At 41.6% G+C, this 21045-nt stretch overlaps 1 protein-coding gene and 1 long non-coding RNA gene across 2 annotated transcripts; one reads left to right on the forward strand and one right to left on the reverse strand.

Annotated features, from left to right (window-relative positions):
• Positions 1-2: 2 nt before the first annotated feature.
• Positions 3-3654, forward strand: LOC146709935 (uncharacterized). The gene is made up of 2 exons (XR_014920504.1): positions 3-1443; positions 3434-3654. It is a non-coding gene; the product is annotated as an uncharacterized LOC146709935 (long non-coding RNA).
• On the reverse strand, positions 2726-20817 carry ip6k1 (inositol hexakisphosphate kinase 1). Its single transcript, XM_085457170.1, has 8 exons — positions 20582-20817; positions 15356-15501; positions 14953-15079; positions 10469-10709; positions 9998-10179; positions 8271-8446; positions 7610-7843; positions 2726-7468 (listed from the first exon to the last, which is right to left on the reverse strand). The coding sequence occupies exons 2-8, from the start codon at positions 15470-15472 to the stop codon at positions 6995-6997; spliced, it is 1551 nt and encodes a 516-aa protein (XP_085313296.1). The 5' UTR covers positions 15473-15501; positions 20582-20817; the 3' UTR covers positions 2726-6994.
• Positions 20818-21045: the final 228 nt, after the last annotated feature.

The following is a 21045-nucleotide window of genomic DNA, read 5'->3' on the forward strand; positions in this document are numbered from 1 at the left end:
AAAATATGTGTTTTTGGTAGCGTTCGCAAACACGACAGCTCGAAAAGATGGATTGATTGAAGGTCAAAGGCAACAATTAGGAAATGATGCTGGTGTATTCTTAATATGACGTGTCACCTTTGACCTCTGACCTCACTCTTACATTTCACATCTGCCTTTTTTTCACCTTGACTCTAAAATGTGTTTTAAGAGAAAAAGTGAGTCTAGTTAGTTACAAATATAATGCAGAATAATATTATATAATAAGCTCGAGTTGTTCATGACAAGTCATTTACAAATCAATACAATCATCCATTACCAACTGATGCATAATGTTTTGTTTAATCATTTACATTTAAAAACAACAAACAAACTGAAGATGTAGAACATACTATACTATTCCCTTAAAAGTAAATACTGCCCCGAGAGCCAACTGTGCGAATATGTTATTGTACACATGCATATTTTTAAAATAAAACAAAACATTTGCAGGTTTAAAAATACAAATAAAAAAATTAATGTTTTCTACATCAAAGAAACTATAATGTATTATTAAGTCATTTTATAATTATTGTATTTAAGTTTACGTTAGAAAAAATCAAGCACCATCTGATTTTTGTAAGGTTATTTATTTTGGAAAACAACACGTGGTATCTGCTAAAGAAAGGTGTGATGCAGGTCCCCATTGTCTTTACTGATGCTACACAGGTGTACAGTAAGGTTAGAGATCTGTAGGCTATTGTATTGATAAAACAGCAGTTTCCACAGTGTTTTTAATTAGTTTTAATATTTTTGCATGTCCAAATAATGTGCGGGACTGTACAAACACATTACCACATGTCCTGGATATTTACGTTATAATAGCCCGTCAATATAAGATTACATGTTTTATACACATATTGCTTTAAATTGCTAAGTGTAAATGTATAAAATGTGATGTAAGAGTATAAAATTGATGTCAGTATTTAACATGGTGATTTATGACAATGACAGCAAAAATAAACATAATAATGCTGTAATTTGAAAATCTGGTGAAATAAACTGAGTCAGAGATTATATTTTGAAAGGTTTGAGAAAACGACTTGATAAAAACTTTCCATAAGCGGTCTGAGGTCGGCTGAAGGACCTTATGTAACAGCAGATGTGGAGTAGAGGTGACAGGATGTCTCAGAGGTCACAGAGACCAGCACCTGGGATAACCCCTGCTGGGGTGCTTTGGTGAAAAAAGTCTCTCACTTCAGTTAAGAGATTTTTTTCCCCGCTTTTTTTGGAAATTCTATGTCACACCAGGAAAAAAAAGAAAAAAAGTCTCATCTAAAGACTGCTCCTGAGTTTGAAGCATCAACACAGGTTTAACTGTAGAAGTTTGGCTGCACAGCTTCTGGACCTGAGAAGTGAAGACAAAGTACCCTAAAACTAAAGCTGTATTATGTTTAATGGCCAGCAGACTTTCCAGCAATCAGTGTAAGTTTCAAGTTTAAAACTTGATTAACACAAAATGATGTTTATTGAATAAATAATGGTATCATCCGGAGTAAAATTGCCTTAAAGCGGGATAAATTTTTTTGGCCCATTCTCTGTAAACCCTGCAGATCAGAAGTTTCTGAAATACTGTCTAGCATCAATAACTATACCATGTTCAAAATCATTTACATCACCTTCAGTGGGTAGTCTGGAGCATGTCTACATGCCTCTGGCTGGTTAGCGGCTAAACAGGTGTACCTAATTAAGTATGTAAATGTAGAAATCTTGCTTTCAGTTGTGGTACATTTGTTTTTTCGGGGAGAGGGTCTCTGATGTTTGCAGAGAATTTGAAGGTTTCTGTCGTTTCTCCATTTCATGCCTTCTTACCCGCTCTGCCCTTCTGCCTGTGACCTGAAAATCTATCTCAAGTACATGATTTTAAAGCAAGTTTTAGCTTCTAAAGTGCACCAACAGAAGACGCACAGGTGCATCTTTTGCTGGAGTGTTTTTACCCTCCATGTTTACAAGAGCAGTGGCACAGTTGGAATGTACAAAGCATGATGAAAGGAGGACTCTTACCCTGCATTTTATTCTACTTACAAATTTAATTAAAAGCAGGGCTAAATATAAGAGTTATATAGGAACATTGTTGCACTCACACACTGTAGTTGGGCTGCACTAAACACCATTATTTGACATAATTTTAAAAAGAGCTTCAAAGTAAGGAATTCGCTTTACTAGGACAATTAAAGGAAACTCCAAGTGTTGTAGCAAGGTGTTAGGCCTTACTGTAGTTGTGGAGATTTTTCCTTTAATTTGTCAATTTTGTGTGTAAGACAGACAGAATATTGCTTTTCAGCCACGTCAGCCTGCCCAATTCTCTATTTTCCATGACTATCAACAGACTCAGCCACTAAAGCTTTTCATTAAATCCCCACTTTTGATTGTTTTTCTTTTTTGGGTCTCATTTATTTAAAGCACCTGTTGCCTCAACCCCTGTTTTCTTTTTACTCTTCCTCCCCTGCTTTCAAGTCCAGGCGGAGGAAATAAGATTTGAGAGGATGAATTGTGGATAAACTGTGACTGGAGGGCATTAAAGTGTGTTTGTTTAGTTGGATCCTGGTCCCAAATGCCCAGAGGTGAATTTTTTCCTTGATTGTTCACTCTGAACTCAGACACTGGATGACATGAGTGAGTCTTTACTTTACTGAGTCTTTTAATTCTGTCACACCGCCCCCCACCCCTCCCCGACTGTGCTTTCAAGAATCACAACACAAGCCCAAAAGCTTCTGGAAAGATTTAATCTCACTTAGTTTCACTGTTCTAAACAAACAGTCAGGACGATGGCAGAGGCAGAGAATGCTGCTAAACAAGTCCGATCAATCACTGAGGCTAATATCCATGATGAAATCTCATGATCTGAGAGGACGCGTGGACCCATCGCCCCTTGAGACTCAGAGACGACTGGAACGAGGGCGGTCTGATGTGGTGGTGAAAACAGACTCAAACAGGAGGGCGTTAATGTGCATGCAGTTCTTCACCAGCTCCCTTAACATGAAGTGAAAGAAACGGAAGATGGCTCTGACGCTCACACACACACACCTGAGTGTCCCACAAACAGCTCAGGAGCTCAGCGAGCCGACTCAAGTCTGAAATCTGGTAAATAAATCAGACTTCAGCTGGCTCCAAAAACACTGTTAACAATGCTCCCAACGTCTCTCTCTCTCTCACACACACACACACACACACACACACACACACACACACACACACACACACACACACACACACACACACACACCATGTCTCAGAGTCACTAAATTTCTTTAAACTTTTATACATTGAGAGGGGGTGGGGGAGCCATGTAAAAGACAAGAACATGTACCCACAGATTTTAGGTAAAGGCAGGATAAAAAAATAAATTATCACCTTCATAAACCAAAAATACAATATTCATATTTGCTCTCTCTCTCTCTCTCTCTCTTTCCAGCTCCTGGGGTTAAGTTCCTGTGGCTGTCCAGCAGGGGGCAGTGCTGCATCAAGCCCAGCCTCAGGTACCAGTTGGAGAGACATAAATGGACAAATACAATTGGCTATCGGTAGCCCAATCAGAGGGAATAAATATATATATATATTTAATATTATTTTTGAGACAGAGCTGGGTGATAATTCAGTGTTTTCATCTATAAAAATATTTTTTATAGAATAAAAGCTTCAAAAATAAAAGTTGAAAAAAAAAAAAAAGAGCTCAATGAACATGAATTTAATACTTCTGTGTGATTTTGCCTGTTTTCTGTGTTATGAAATACAGAAGGGTGACAAATTAAAGGACAACCTCACCAAATCTCACTCACCAGATCTTGTAGGTGTGCATATTTTTCCTTTTATCTGTCACTCATCTGTGTATAATATATGCTGAATATGGTTATTCAGCCACATCACCCAGCCTTAAAGAATTAGGCTGTTGTTATTCTTTATTTTTCATTATTGTCAACAAATTAGCGAGATTTGTGAAGTTTCTCTTTTTAGAGCAACCAAGCCCATGAGCATTAGTTTTTTATTTTGCTTTAGCATGTTCAGGCCATCTTAAGTGTTATGTGTTATGAGTAGAAGTCCAAGTCTTGACCCCTTACACACAAGACTTGACCCTGTGGGGACATCATTTTAGGCAATCAAAAGGTCGTAGGTTCGTATTTAAAACATCAATGAAAAGTTCTTAAAATAAGGAATCAGCAACCCCATCATCTGAGGAAGCTCAAGAATAGCCACTAAACTACTACTATTCCCACATTTACTATGTTTTTAAGGGGAAGCGTGCAGACACTTGAGTTTCTTCTAAATGTTATTAATGTAACTGGTGTAAACAGCGCTCTTGCTGGGGACGACTCATTTCTAGCTGTAGCTGCAAGGGTGTCAAACATGCAGCCCAGAGGCCAGAACAAGCCCGCCAGAAGGCGCAATCTACCCCGATTTTACTGTTTTTCCATTGAAACGATAAATAAATCATCTACTCCTGGAGTTCTGATGACATGATGTCTGGAAAGTGAAAAATATGTTGTTGTTTTGTTTACAAAAAAATAAAATCTCTAAAACTTTTTTGTGTAAAGAAATCAAATTTTAAAACCAAAAATCACTAAAACATCTCATCTGTTGTCAGAATTGACTTCTTTTGCACTTAAAAAAAAAAAAGGGGGGGGGGGGGGGCTGCAGAAGTGTCTTAGATGTATGGTCTAAACAGTCTGGCCCCAGTTGAGATCAAACTGGGCATTTTGTGACCCATGAACTAAAATGAGTTTGACACACCTGCTGTTGTGAGTATCTACAGGATAAGGAAGGTATGTCTCAGTGTTTTGGGTATTTTTTTCATGACATTTGTTGACAATAATAAATTAAGAATACAGATCTGAAGCACCCTTTCAGACACTCACAGACGGAGCGAAAGTCCTGTATGTGACTTTCTTAGCGCTCAACAGAATAACTTAAACAGCTCTGACATGTAGAGGTCTCAGTTTATATAATGTAGTAAGGTTAAAGAGGGCCAGGAACAGCTTTCTCAGCAGTGCTCACAGATGCACAGAGACGCTGCTCTTATGGAAGACGGCAGTTCAAAGTGCGATTACACTGCTCACAATACTGGGTTTTTCTATGATGCAGTAAACATTGTGTTGTACTTTTAGCTCTCGCCATCATTCTAGTGGGAGTGTTGTAAAGAAACCGTGAGGAACACTCATGTTAAAGCGACACGTGTCTGAAAGGGGCTCAAGCATCACCAACACCAGATTTGGAAAAGTGACACTTATGCTTCCAATAACCCCGAGGATGATTTCACAGGACACCGACTACTTGTGTTTTTCCTGATTCAATCTCCAAAAAAACAAAAACGAAACAAAAAAATAATACAAAAACAAAACAAAAATTAAAAGAAAAACAAAAAAATGGCCATACAACATTTTGAAATGCATCTATGCTCTCTCCCTGAAGCCTACTTCTATGTCTCTTTTATTTGGGGGGGGAGTTTGCCATCTATTGCTTTCACAGATTCTTGGGTGTTTTTCTGAGCATGAGTTCTGTTCACCTGTCTAGATTTGGTTTCTGTAGAGAAAGAGTGAGGACAAAAAGGTGATGGGAGGTCAGGGAGTGAGGGAAAAATGTGTTCAGTGGGAGGTCTGTGGGATTCAGCTGATTGACCAATCAGACAGGACGCTGTGTCCTGGGACGCTGTCAAACAGCTCCAAAGACAACTGTTCCCAGGATGTGTGTCTGTGAGCGTGTGTGTCCCTCTATCTTTGTGAGGACATCCTTCACATTTTGTTATGGTTAAAGAGCAACTTTGGTTTATTATTTCACTGTGCAGAACGTGTGAGAAGGCAGTTTCAAAACTGAAAGGAGGAAAGAGGAACGTTTCTCGTGTTCAGGGGTGTCAAACATCTGTTCCGCACAGAGGATGGACTGCCGTTTAGCTCCAAAATCCTCTACATATGAAGGTTGTGTGTTTAAAAAAATACTGTTAAACTGTAATGCAAATGTAATGTCAAGAAAGACGAAAAACTGATACACACTGTTTAAATTGGACTTATTGTTTAGCTGTAAATGCACGCTTTGAAAAATGTGAGATCAAACTGGGTTGTGCGAACTAAAATGAGTTTGACGCCCCTGCTCTAGTTTCCAGATTTGTACCAAAGGACATTAAGTACTCCGCTCTGATCTGGTTTTACCTGTTGCCCCTTTTTTGTTTTTCAAACTAGTTCACTTACAGATTTTAGGCGAACACAGAGAAACCGTCCTCTTCCAACTATGCACACTCATCATTCTGAAAGTGATGGTAAAATAAACAAAGCTCTATTCAGACTGGACTGTTCTGTAATTTGAATCTTTCCCAGAAAGACGTTCCTGTATTTTAAAGTGGATCTCATCCACAACTTCATTCCTTTTAACTTATTTTTAGCCTCCTGAATGACTGAAATGAGAGACATGTTCCTGCTGACAGAAACTTGTGAATGTCTTAAATCTCTCCATCAGGAGAAAGCTCAGGAGGTGCTCCACCACATCCTGTAATTTCAGAATGATTAAAATGGTGCCCAGAAAGACAAAAGTTACTTTAAAGATGAGCATGGCGACTACAGGGTTGTCATTTAGCTGTGGTTACGTTCAGGGAATGCATTATGTCAAAGGTCCTCACAAGAATAGAAGCACAAGCTGTGAGTGTATCTGTTGGTTCTCCGTATCATCTTTAATTGGCAGCCATTTTGGCTCCAATGTCCCACTTCCCTGCAGTTGCACGGCAATGTCCTGGAGAATCATGTTCCATATTTACAGCCGATTGTTGCTGGAAACACGGCTAGACAAACTGCACTGACAGCACAACCTGAACTATCTCACAACCAGCTGTGTGTGTGCGTATATGTGTGTGTGTGTGTGCGTGCGTGCGTGTCTGTCTATGTGTGTGTGTCTATCTTTGTGAGGACCAGTTATACTTTGGGTGTGAGGCTGGTCCGCACTGTGAGACAAACCTTCTCAGGTCCTCACAAAGATACAGAAGTGAGTGATGGAGCTACAGGTTGTCGTCCCGCAGGCTTTCCAGGATCTGGACAAGGCTCTCCAGTCCAAACATGTAGCCCCTGTCTGGCCCATCATGTACGGCTGTGTCGCCGCGGAAACCCTTGAAGGTGGAGTGGGCGAAGTCGATCATGCGAACGTCCACCAAGGGGGGCTGCTGGGGCAGGGGAGCGGGAGAGGGGAAGGAACCTAAACTGGGAGCTGAGGAGGTGGATTCTGGATGAGGCGATGGGGGGCGTGGGAGGAAGGAGTGGCAGTCTGACTTAGGGGGCGGGGCTTGTGTGGGAGGATGAGGGGAAGGTGATGGGGAGGCCGGAGCCATCAGTCCAGACCCCTGAGAGGGCAGGGATCCTGTGTCTGGCTTCTGGCTCATGTCCGTTTCACAGGGTGCATCGGGGGCCGGGCCACAGTGGGACTCTGCGGGTGACACGGAGGTCTTCGGTTGCCAGACAGAGGGGCTCTCGGGTTCCTACAGACGAAAAAAAAAAAAAAAAAAAAATCAGGTCAAACAAAGGGAATCAGTTGGAATCAGAACACTTCCAAAAATCAAATCAAAATCAAAAAAAAAAATTTAGAAGTATAAAAATAGTTATTTCAACATCAGGCGCACCTTTCCCTCATAGATGATGAGCAGCGAGGAAGAGTAGAAGCGATAGGATGCCTGCCTCTCCAGCACCGCTTTCAGGGTGCGAAGCTTATCCAGGATTGGCTCAAAGAGGTCCCGCCTCAAGCCCTTTCCGTTGTGCAGGTACTGGTAGAGGGCCTGGCGGAAGCCTTCGATCGACAGGCCGCGGCCGTAGTACTTGTTCCTGCACAGGTAGTGACCGGTGTTCAGCTGGTACACCTGCAGGGACAGGTGGGCAACAGCTCAGTACAACGTGAGTCTGGATTAGATATTAACAGATGTTCCCTCTGATTCAATTTAATCATTATAGCTGGAAAAATATGCATACAACCATTTATAATGTTTATTTACATATTTATTCCTTTCCCTCTAAATATTTCCACTAATTCGTGAAATTGTTAATATCATGATTATTATCAGTAGGACAATGAGAACTAGTGCTCTTTGTTGTCCTAATAACAGCAGACACGTGAGCTTATCTTGCAGAGGTGGTAGCAGATTGCAATGATATTGCACCCGCTTCTCCTGCAGCATTCGGTTTGTTGCGGGATCAAACAATATACTATAGTGTGTGTTTATCTTTTTGTTCAGGCCCCTGATGGACCACTGTTCTCATGTGTTCAGCGGTGCAAGTCGTCCTTTGTACCTGCATGCCACATACTCTGACTCCCAGCGTCGCTGAGGTGCTTTGTTCGCATTTCCTTATCTGCCTGGCTGCCTTCTCCTCCGAGGCGTCATCTCCGTGCTGCCGGGTGCCCATCTTCAGGTCCAGGATGCAGGGGTAAGAGAAGTGGTGCACCACGTTCTCTAACAACAGGAACTCTGGTTAAAAAGCTGCAGTTAAGGAGCCAACTGTCCTTGACCTCCACCCTTTTTTATGTTTGATCTCTTGTGCAAAAAGATCAAACAACTACTAAATCTAAAAAAACCTAAATGTATGCAAACAAAATACTGTGCACAAACTCAACTGAAAGTTAACGTCAGTGGGATATGACTGACATTAAGAACCCACCCAGGAAGGGAGAGATTTCCTCTCCTTTCAATCTTGATTTTTCTTCTCCCCAACAGCGCCATTAATGATTAAAACTAAAACAAAGGCCTTCTGAAAACCTCACTCTTAACAAAAGAAAAGCCTGTCACACTCAAAGATGACAGGCCTGGGCGCTGATCATTTTGGTTATGCGAGTGCTGTTTGTGTCTGTACAGTAAATATGGAGAACCTCTGAGGTGACAGCAGCGTGCTGAATCTGCTTTGACAGAAGACAGATGGAGCTTGTTGAGGACAAAGTGTGTGCTGCTCATTCACTCCCCTCAGCGCTAATATCCAGACAGCTGCAGGCTGCTCTCTTTGAAGCTGCAGATCAAAACATGACCTCTAACCTGATAACCTCCAGCCCTCCTCTTTATTCCCACTCTGGTCTGCACAGACTCTCTCTCACATTTACATTCGGCGCTTCCCATTATCTGATGGCCCACAGCTGGTCATTTGTTGTGTGTCATTGTCCCTTTTCTTCTTTTCTACAATGTCTCTGATACATGAAGATGTAAAAAAACAAAAGTAAATCAGCATTTTAAAAATAAAAACAAAACAATAGGTAACAGGCAAAAAAGGTATTTGTGTAGAATGAATAGGTCACGTTCTCCATGTTTAACCAATCACCATCAAGACCCATCTCAGTAATTTTCAGGGATGCTAGGAAGTACTTCCTCTGGCAGATCTCTAAATCACGAGAAAGGTGCCTTTAAAAGCGTGACAATGTTATTCACTTCACCAATCAGTGTTTTTAATATGCTGTGATTGGTTAAATGTACCTTAAGGTACATTCATTAGCTTTTTTATCACCACTTAAATGTCAAGTAGTGCTTCCCACCTGTTGGTTTGACCACCCTGGATGGCCAGAAAAAACAACACTAGAAGAGTTTGGGTCACTGGGAGAAAATACGACATGAAATGAAACTTGAATGAAGTTGAATGAACATGAACATCAGTTTTCAGTTTTCATACCTGACCTCTGCTTCAATAAAACCTATTGTGGATCACAAATAACTGATAAAACTGCAAAAGCTATCATATCCAAAGAGTATGTTTGAGTTAGTAATGATGAGATGTAGAATGAGACATTTCATACATCCAACTTAAAAATAAACTATGCAGGCATCGATCATATGAAAAACTAACATACGGTATTTTATCTTAATATAATTTTTTGTAATTTTTGTACACTGGTTTATTCCTATTTCCTATGATCATCTTTGAAAACTAGGGCCAATTACAATTTAATATAATGTCTTAATACACAGATCAGCAGGATAAACAGCAGGACCCTTGGTTACATGGTGTAAATGGACGTCAACATTTTTGGGGAAGGATACTGAAGAGCTTTCTGTCCTTGGACTCAGATCTCATGCGGCTGAGCTGCTGTTTGTGGCAGCGAAGGCTCCAGGGATTGTGGCTGATCTTCTCTGACGTCAAACCGCTGTTCCAGTCCAGCATCTGAAAGGGAACATCTGAGAGGACCTTTGGGTCGAGTCTCGGGCTCTTCAGCTCTGCCAGACTGCAGAGAGGAGGAGAGGGGATCGTTAAAAGCACTGCAGGTGACCCTCTGCTCTGACTGCTGCATCTACTGTGGGTTTCAAGGGTATGTTATAAATGTGACCACTGGACTGTTTGATGCCAAATGACCCAATATAAATATAAACTACAAGTTCTCTTGTTATCTGCCTTCAGCTTCTCTCCTTTGTCGTCAAATTTATGACATAGATCAATAAAATATTTTCACACGAACCGTCCTACATCAAGTGAAATCAGTCCACGAGTTCATTGTCTCCTCGAGTATATCTTACTTATCCGAGGTCTCTGTGTCGTGCGCCTCCCTCCGATCGGGCCGCTCCTCCTTGTGTTCAGAGGTGGATGAGGAGCGATGCAGGCTGCGGCGGGAGTGTTTCCTCCTCGGCTGCTCCCTCTCTGGGGGGTCACGCTCCTCATGCTCGCCGGCTCCTCCCTCCATGTTGCTCTCCACATAGGGGTAGGCCACCAGGTTGATGTAACCGTCAGAGTCACCTTCAAAGCACACCAGCACCACACCTGAGAGGACGGAGCCAAACACAGAAAGGATGTTGGGAATTATTAAAAACATTTCAGAGCAGAAGAGAAAAAACAGACTACTGAAATACTCTGAAATGCCAAAGCAGAAACATTGCATTTTTAAAGGTCAGTATTTTTCGTACCAGCGACCCACAGAAGAGTCAGGCTGAGTCCAACACAGATCCAGTTTTATTATTTTGTATGTATTTTTGTTTTTATTAATCTGTCAGAGGTATACCCTCTCCATGATGTCATAAAAACCCAGGAGTAGAAAACGTCCTCAGGAGCATTTAGAGCAGTCTAAAACCTGAACTTTTGGCTCACAGGGATTTATTGTACATACACTAATGTCAGTATTTGAAACATTGGTAAAGTTTAATGTCAATATCTATCTATCCATCTATCAAAAAAAACCCATATGCATCAAGATGTACAGAGTGCTTCTAAAATTTGATTAAACAACGATTTATGGATAAAATAAGCAGACAGTAATGTTTTTTTGTATAACAGATGTACGTTTGAACATCTGTTATATTTAGCTTTATAAACAGACCAGAGCATGTCATCCCTGCCAAGCCAGACACTCAACATCATCCATCTTAGTCCTAATTTAATTTACCTGTCAGTTTGCTCATCAGTGGAGAAGCAAACCCCAAATATGAATTTCAAACTTCCCTCAACAGCACAGAGCGAGTTCTCCATCCTCAGAAAACTTCACCTCCTCCTTACCCGCATCATAAGAAGTAATTTGATTTGACGGTGCCAAGCTGCGGCAGATGAAACATCCTTGACAGATACAGAAAGTCGTGCCTGGGCAGCTGTCCGTCTGTCTGCTGTTATTTAATCAGCAGGACAATGGGTAGTGGGCAGACATCCAGAGATAAATTTAGACTCCTTATGGAGCACACTTGTCATGGCACTGGGAGCCAGAACACCAGCAGGGTGGACTAGTGGGAGTACAAGCCTCCGATCAACTGCAGTACAGAACCCTTGGAATACGGCCATCGTATCTCTTGTAAAGGAGCCGAGTGTGGCAGAGACGTGGATAACCGCAACAAGAAAACTTTGCAGAAATCTGTGGCATGGTTGTCCTGCCACTCCGCCCACAGAGCCAATCAGCAGCAGATGAAGCAGGAATGTGTCCAGTCCATGATGGCCAGAGACAAACACCGTCAGAGCCATCATGAAATCACACACTGGTTTGGTAAATCTCATTTTCAAGCATTGAGATAAGCATTTTCACTGATGCCGTTTTAGTGTTTTCAAACCAGATGTGACAAGTGAGGGGCGAGTCTGAATGTGAAACCACATGCTCAGTGGCTAATGAGTAGTCAATCACAAGTCACAAGCCAACTGACCGGATTACGTTCACACCATAAACAAATGTCTATGAAGATTGTTTGACACTGGACAGTGACCACCTTCTCCAAAGGCCCGTTCTGGTCTGTACATGAGTCCGACTACCATGTTCACACCTGCACAAGCAGACCACATCAAGAGGGAGAACAAACCTGAGCTAAATTTAAAAAGACTAAATGCCACAGGAGTGAAGAGTGGAACATTCTCTTTATAATGTTGGTGCCTTAGTGTTGGCCTGAGAGTAAGTCTTTTCTAAGGCATTCAAATATTTGGTGTCTAAGAGAGTGTGAGTGCATGGCCTGCAGTCTAAAAAGTTTCTAAAAACTGCACGCAACTAGTGCCAAAAAACACAAAACACACACAAAAAAAACCAAAGGCTACAGATGCAACTTAATAGTTTTAGGGGCTTATGTCTGTTAAAACAAAAAAAGACAAATCACTGCAGTTTAAAAGAACACCTTTTCCAAAGCAGGAAATGCTTGGATGATGTCTCAATTAATAAGAGAATAGTATATAATCTGACCTGACTATGAGCTCAAACCTGCTAAGAGTCAGTAAGCAGTGCTCAACTGAGACGCTGCTGTTTAGTCTCGTCTGCCTTCCTTTTGGCAGACATTTTGATATCACAGAAATGAAACTAATGCTTCATAATGAAGCCTGCGTTTCATTTGCGTTTTAGTGGTCTTTGACATTTGCTTGGGTCTGTTACTACAGCAAAATCAAGTAGAAACAGTCAGACTCTATGCCGGGTGACGATGAGCAGAGCAGCTAAAGCTCTCCTCTTCCATTAAACATCCGTACTTCCTTCCTTCTTTCCTGTCAGTCTGCCTCTCCATTCACCACCAAACATTAGAAAATAAGGAATATAGAGCATGAGTGTTTGATGCTGAACCATTGAGGGTTTAGCTCCCTTAAAAGAGACCTCACTGCTGTGAAATCAATAAAATTCAACTGTCTTTTACTACTGACTTATTCAGGCTAACAGGAGGTTCGGGAAATGTCACAAAGACATTAAAAGACCTTTTCAGACCTCTTTGATGAGTTTTAAGAGTGCACACAGTTTTGCAGGGTACTGACTGCTAATACAGGGACTTATTTTAGATTTCCCAACTACAAACAGCAGTGCCTTACCCAAAACCTTACAGCTAGTGGTGTAGTGGTGCGGGAACTTTCAACGAGATTTTGTGTTTCTACACGCTTGTCTTTGAAACCTATAAACAATCTGCCATAGTTAATGTGACTTTACATTCACTCCATTTAATAATACAGTGCTTTCATTTTCTTTCACCACAGCAGCTTGTTAACTGATCTCATTAACTGATACCCCCATGCTGCTGTCATTGTTCGCTTCTCTCTCTATGTTCAGGTCCACTGTATTTTGGATCCTGTACAATTAGCATTCGGTGGGATGTGGCTACGCCTGCTTGCCTTTGGGATCGAATATCAAGCAGGTTTTCCATGATTCGTTTATAGATATGACACAAAAAAACCAATGTATGTAGGCCAAAGTGCTGAACAGCTAAAAACAATCCAATAACGTTCTAAGATGTTTTCAAGATTAGAGTTTTATTGGCCCACAAAAGATAGGCAAACTAATTTAAATTAGTCGAAACTAAAGCTGTAAAATAAATGTAGTGGAGAACACTATAAGTCCCCCTTCTAAATTTGCTTTTGTGTTGTGCAGGTATCACTATAACAGAGAGAGAGCAAGAGAGAGCAGTGTAACTGAACACAACTAGTTTAAGTTTTTTCTTTATAGCTTTGTTGCTGTGGATCAGAGCAGCTGGAAAAAGAGTTTTTATATTTATACTTGCTGATCAGGTTACTGGAGAGAGGCCTCTAACCAGCTTTTAATCCTTTAAGTTTTTAACTCTTTCTTCCATGACAACATCACTTTACCTTTAATGATGAGTTTTGACACATCAGTATATATCAATAAAGATGTGCCGACCATGGGAACAGTTTCTGGGTTTTTCCAAAGGTACAAAGGCACAGACTAACCTCACTAACGTTTGATGCACACCCAGTCATTTTGTTTTATAAGCAGGCCTGAAATATGACAAAAACCTCCCACTTCATAAAAGAGGTTCAAAGGTTACTCTTCATTACTGTCAAGAGGTAAAGCGATAATAACATTTACAGCAGCAAGCACTGTTATTGTTGCTCCGAGAAAAATGTTTTTTTTTTTGTTTTGTTTTTTTACCCCGGGTTGTGAGGTAGCAGCCTTGAATTTGCTGGGTGTGTCAGAGAAAAGAGGCTCCACCATTCCCATAAACTACAGGCTTTTCTCATTTCTGTAAATTGTTCCTCCTCATGTGCTCCAACCTACAGCCTACAACCAGAACACAATACACCATGATGACGGATGTCCTAATTCCTAAAAGCAGGGGAGGCCGGTTGGAGGAACAAAAAAAAATTGAAAAGACACAGATGATCTGCCCTTCACTGTTTCTGTGTGAGGTTTATTATTGTGTTACATTGGAAATTGTTATGAATTTAATTAAATGTGGCCCTAAATATAAACATGTCAGGCACACTGTCTGATATCATAAAGTCCTCGCCATCTCCGACAGGAGAGGACTAAGACCCAAAGAGAAATGAGATACGACAGCTGCTATGTTATCAACCAGTTATTTGCACATAAGCACTCTCTTGAGTCAGTTTGCTTAACAAAACTGATTGCTCGCTGAATAGGCAAACAGCCAGACAATTAATTTACTCATTTTATTATTATTTTTTTTTTAAACTGGCCATTGTTTATGTCAGTTATTGCCTGCATTTAAGCACATCCCATAATGGAGCTGTAGAAGTACATCTGACTATAAACCAACAGCTATCTCCCGCCTGCTGCTCTGGTACCTGATATCAGTGAGCAGTCACCGACCTTTATACTCTGGAGTGAACTCTTTCATCTCAGGAGGCAGGGACTCGTAGAAGCGCTGCTCTCTGCTGATGAGAGGCTTACACACCGTGTGGTCATCATAACGCATCATACTGGTGTGACCGCCCACCTGAAAACACAAACACATGCAGAACACATACATAAAAAGAGCTAACAGGCAAAACAAAAAGCTAAATGTCTTAACAAAGAGACGATATTTACAACTGCTGCCTCTTTACAAGAATATTAAAAAAAATATTACACCACAATTATACCAGTAAGTGCTTTAAATTTACATGTAGTATGAACAACCTCTTAATATTTTTGTTTCTGAATGTTTGGCAGTTTTCCTAATGCAAACATTCCTTTTTTAGATAAAGACTTTTCACCCACTGTTAGCACTCACCTGGTGTATAAAAGGCTCCAGTGGAACGCCTCCTGCTCGTGGTCGTAGTGAAGCCCCTCCCCCTGTGCCCGCCCCCTGCAGCTTGCTGTCCATGTTGTTGGTGTGAGGGAGGCACATGGCTCCTGGCGGACGCACCGCGCCTCCTCCTGTAGATAAGAGGGAGATTTAACCATGAGGAAACAGCCGAAAAGTCCTGAACTCCTGCTGTAGTTTCAATACTGATAAAGCGAATTAATTTATCTTTGGAGTAATAAAGTTCAATATTGCACTATATTGAATACTGAACTCCACATTTTAAAAAACGTCATATTTTGCATATAAAAATGAGTTCCTTGTGATTTTTTCAGTACTGTCTCAGTAAAACCTAAAATGAAACTGCTTTGTGGAAAATCTGTACTTCATGTCCATCAGTTTGTACAAGTTTTTACATGTTCCATTAAGTCTACTGCTTTTGGTATACCGAGGAATTCCTGACTCAGAATTAGCCTTCAGAGGTGACTCCACATAACAGTAAATGCAACTGTGTTATTTGATAGAAGCTTTGTAATTGGTGACTTACAAAACAAACATCCTACATGATAAAACTCATGCAGTTTTCTTTGGCAGGGAAGATGTTTCACTACCAGTATTTTACACAAGTAATAGGGTAAAAATATACATCTGCATAGTTGCATTTAAAATTACAAAGTTAAGTTTTAGAGTCATTCTTGTCAGCCAAAACCTTTCATAATTTTCTCACCTGGATGGGCCTTTTAATATCTGGCATCTGGCAAACTGGCCGTTTATGAGCTTATTAATTTTATTTTGTGGGGTGACCAGAACAACATCAACAAAAAAACAAACAAAAACATTCTCTTATAGTGTGCATTGTTACAGCAGCCTGTCTCCCCTCTTAGAAAGCTGACAGATCGAAAGTGAGGTAACATTAGTTAATTACATAACAAGCGCAAACCTCTAAAGAGCTGACTATGAACCATTAGTTTAACTCTGAACAACACACTTTAGCCTCAGCTGTCTCTGGGCTGTGAGTTTACACGTGAATATAGCCAAGACTTGAAGTGACAGGAAATTTCAGTCAGACAACCTCTTTGTTATAAAATCTGTGTGTTATCTGTCCATGAAGCCAGATAACACACACCAATTAGTTAAACTGAAGGAATGTCTTAAAGACATAAAGACCTGGATGGCCGCTAACTTTCTGCTTCTTAATTCAGATAAAACTGAGGTTATTGTACTCGGCCCTGAAAAGCCTAGAAATATGGTATCTAACCAGATTCTTACTCTGGATGGCATTACCTTGGCCTCCAGTAACGCTGTGAGGAACCTTGGAGTCATTTTTGACCAGGACATGTCCTTCAACGCACATATTAAACAAATATGTAAGACTGCGTTCTTCCATTTGCGCAACATCTCTAAAATTAGAAATATCCTGTCTCAGAGTGACGCTGAAAAAGTAGTTCATGCATTTATAACTTCCAGGCTGGACTACTGTAATTCATTATTATCAGGATGTCCAAAAAACTCACTGAAAAGCCTTCAGCTAATCCAAAATGCTGCAGCAAGAGTACTGACAGGGACTAGAAAGAGAGAGCATATTTCTCCTGTTTTGGCTTCCCTTCATTGGCTTCCTGTTAAATCCAGAATTGAATTCAAAATCCTGCTCCTCACATACAAGGTCTTAAATAATCAGGCCCCATCTTACCTTAATGACCTTGTAGTACCATATCACCTTATTAGAGCACTTCGCTCTCGCTCTGCAGGCCTACTTGCTGTTCCCAGAGTATTTAAAAGTAGAATGGGAGGGAGAGCCTTCAGTTTTCAGGCCCCTCTTCTGTGGAACCAGCTTCCAGTTTGGATTCAGGAGACAGACACTATCTCTACTTTCAAGATTAGGCTTAAAACTTTCCTTTTTGCTAAAGCATATTATTAGGGCTGGACCAGGTGACCCTGAATCCTCCCTTAGTTATGCTGCAATAGACGTAGGCTGCCGGGGGATTCCCATGATGCATTGAGTTTTTCCTTTCCAGTCACCTTTCTCATTCACTATGTATTAACAGACCTCTCTGCATTGAATCATATCTGTTATTAATCTCTGCCTCTCTTCCACAGCATGTCCTTTATCCTGTCTTCCTTCTCTTACCCCAACCGGTCGCAGCAGATGGCCGCCCCTCCCTGAGCCTGGTTCTGCCGGAGGTTTCTTCCTGTTAAAAGGGAGTTTTTCCTTCCCACTGTCGCCAAAGTGCTTGCTCATAGGGGGTCAAAATGACTTGAAGGTAAAAACTGATTTACTTTAGATTTATTGTCAATTTGGCTGCATTAAAACACCATCGAATAGAGGGCATAAAGCAGGACAGACACAAACCTATTTAATGTTTGCTACATACCACTCATAAACTAAACACAAACCAGTTTCCTCATTGTTATGGGGACACTGTTATTGGAAATTAAAGTGTGCACGATATAGACCGGCACTGATCCTGAAATATAAAGATGTGTCACACACAAGAGAATGTTGACAACTATGCATTAAAACTACAAGTAAAAAAGAACAAAAAAAAAAAATTGTAATCAGAATAAAAGTCAAATACCAGAACACTGCAGCTGATCCAGCACCTGTGCAAAACACACTGGCTGTGGATGGGAGGAGAGCTGGCTGCTAGAAGCTAGAAAACATCTGTGGAGTGGCTGAAGTTTTTTTTTTTTTTTTTCCCTTGGGGGGAGGGGGGGGGGTTAAATTATCATCATCAGTAGCAGCAGTAGTAGTAGTATTTAAATTGATTTGAAGGGTGCCAAAATGTAAAAACAGTCCATAAATATTAAAGAACTGATAATAAAGGGCAAAGAACAAGAAACAAGACGAGATTTAAGACAGGTGGGAGGAGTTTAGAAATGTCATTGTAATGACCTGAATGAATGAGCAAATTTTTCTAATACGTCCCTCTTACACCATTTATAAAAAAAAAAAAAAAAAATAGCTACACACGCTGACGAGTTGGAGAAAGATGAGGATATCCCAAAGCTTGCTGCTGTATTTTTCTTCAGCAGTTAGGAAAAGGGTGGAGAGGACTGACTAGAGTTGGAGTTGGGCTTGTGCTGCAGTTATTGTTTAAAAGTGTTAAGATTTATTGGGAAGAGCCCATAACTCCAATACTCAAATAAAGATAAGCAACAAATTCACATTCCTTTACATCTTTGCCAGTGCTACCCCTCAGCGTTCTAGTAGATACACCTATGGTATCAATTTGAAAATCCTAAGCCACCTTTATTCTCCAGTTATTGCAGTCACAAGATTTTAAGAACACCTTCCTCGTTTCCTCTGACCTTGAGGCCAAGGTCTCTGAGATTTGAATGTCCGAGATTTGTAGTAAATGGACCTATGGTATTGGCCACTTGGTTATGGCGTTCCATGTATGCCTTGCCTGCTAGCATCTTGCACCATGCTGTTATGTGCTGGATTGTCTCAGGGGCATCTTTACACAGCCTGCACCTGGGGTCTTGCCTGGTGTGATAGACCCCAGCCTCTATGGATCTTGTACTCAGAGCTTGTTCTTGTGCTGCCATGATTAGTGCCTCTGTGCTGTCTTTCAGTCCAGCTTTGTCCAGCCACTGGTAGGATTTCTGGATATCAGCCACCTCCTCTATCTGCCGGTGGTACATACCGTGCAGGGGCCTGTCCTTCCATGATGGTTCCTCGTCTCCCTCCTCTTTCTTGGGTTTCTGCTGCCTGAGGTATTCACTGAGCACTCGGTCAGTTGGGGCCATCTTCGTGATGTATTCTTGGATGTTCGTTGTCTCATCCTGGACTGTGGTGCTGACACTCACCAGTCCCCGGCCCCCCTTCCTTCTGCTTAGCGTACAGCCTCAGGGTGCTGGACTTGGGGTGAAACCCTCCATGCATGGTAAGGAGCTTTCTTGTATTGATGTCAGTGGCTTCTATCTCCTCTTTTGGCCAACTTATTATACCAGCTGGCTACCTGATCACGGGCAGGGCGTACGTGTTGATAGCCCAGATCTTGTTCTTACCGTTCAGCTGACTCCTCAGGACTTGCCTGACCCTCTGCAGGTACTTGGTGGTTGCAGCTTTCCTAGCTGCCTCTTCATGGTTCCCATTCGCCTGCGGGATCCCCAGGTACTTGTAACTGTCCTCTATGTCTGCAATGTTGCCTTCTGGTAGCTCGATCCCCTCAGTTCTGACTACCTTCCCTCTCTTTGTTATCATCTGACTACACTTCTCCAGCCCGAATGACATCCCGATGTCATTGCTGTATATCCTGGTAGTGTGGATCAGTGAATCGATGTCTCGTTCACTCTTGGCATACAGCTTGATGTCATCCATGTACAGGAGGTGGCTGACAACTGCTCCGTTCCGTAGTCGGTATCCGTAGCCAGTCTTGTCAATGATCTCACTGAGGGGGTTCAGGCCTATGCAGAACAGCAGTGGGGACGGAGCATCTCCTTGGTAGATCCCGCACTTGATGGCGTGTGTGTGTGTGTGTGTGTGTGTGTGTGTGTGTGTGTGTATATATAACTTTGCCAAGAGGACTGAAGGAGATGGTCTACTGTCTGAGCAACAGCTACCTCAAATCAATCTAGAGAAGGACCCAGTCTCCATAAATTTATTATAAACATGTTAAATATAAAATGTTAAGAACATGACACCATATAAGCAGCAGGTTTGGTTAAAATATTGGGTAATACATCGGCTCTGATATCAAACTTTGAGACTGATGAGCTCCTAATAGAGGGAGTTTTTGCAGAAAGAGCCGAGTAATAGGCGGATAATTCAGTAATTAGATCCTTCGGTGATTACATTGGTGTGGTTTAACTGGTTGCTAGGGTAACACAGTGAACCATAACACTGGAAAAAAGGTTTAATCAACCTTCATTAACTCAGACAGCCGTGGCAAATAGCCAAGAGAGACACCCACCTCTTGTCCTTGCTGTTTACATGAACATCAGGGGCCACATTTATACTGAAACCGTCTGAATGGGCTAAAACGTTTTAGTCATTTCTACTGCGGTATACGTTTGTGCTTTGTATTTTTAAATGGTTCACATTTTCTTCGTTGTGAATTTTTCAGTCTACACTGGTGAATTCATCTTCACAACTCTCAGGCTAATAGGGGCAAAAACAAGGAAGTGGTTTTGATGAGATGTCTGCTTTGATGCACAGAGAGGAAACTGAACTACAGGTGTGAATGCTAAAAACTCATCCTTTGATCGTACCCTGGGCATGGGCTCGGGTGTGCAGTGACGGGGACGGGGGGGCGCAGGGCACCACGGGCTGCTGGGAGCGCACGCCGGCCCCGGGGGGAGGCGGCGCCAGACCGAAAAACCACCTCGCAAAGCCCCCAATCAGAGTGCTCCAATCCACCGCCGGCACCACGGAGATCCAATCAGGACACGGGGCTGGGGGGCAGAGATGGGGGGACGGCAGGGAAAGCAGGGTGTCAGTTAGGCAGGGTCACCACTTCCTGAAAAGATAGGAAATGACACAATGTCAGTTGTAATAGTTAAGCATTCATTCTTTAATGTGATGACTCAAAAACAAACAAAAAAAAACAACGACTATTGTTAGTGACAGTTCTCTTCAAATATTTCACTTCTTCACATCATTTCTGTGACTGATAAAAACATGACATCAGCTCTAATGGGTCAGAAGCTGGGCTGTCAACTTGCACAATATACTT

Source organism: Copadichromis virginalis, linkage group LG5 (genome assembly GCF_057382275.1).
Source record: "Copadichromis virginalis isolate Kocher_CV1m ecotype Utaka linkage group LG5, C_Virginalis_male_GT1.1, whole genome shotgun sequence".
Taxonomy (NCBI): domain Eukaryota; kingdom Metazoa; phylum Chordata; class Actinopteri; order Cichliformes; family Cichlidae; genus Copadichromis; species Copadichromis virginalis.

What these genes read in the sequence shown, in the direction of transcription:
- ip6k1 (XM_085457170.1), bottom strand. Translation starts at nt 15,472, where the DNA reads ATGTGCCTCCCTCACACCAACAACATGGACAGCAAGCTGCAGGGGGCG. An exon ending in TGGAGCCTTTTATACACCAG is followed by an intron (nt 15,080 to 15,355) that starts GTGAGTGCTAAC and finishes TTGTGTTTTCAG; the next exon opens with GTGGGCGGTCACACCAGTAT. An exon ending in TCATCATCTATGAGGGAAAG is followed by an intron (nt 7,469 to 7,609) that starts GTGCGCCTGATG and finishes TTTCGTCTGTAG; the next exon opens with GAACCCGAGAGCCCCTCTGT.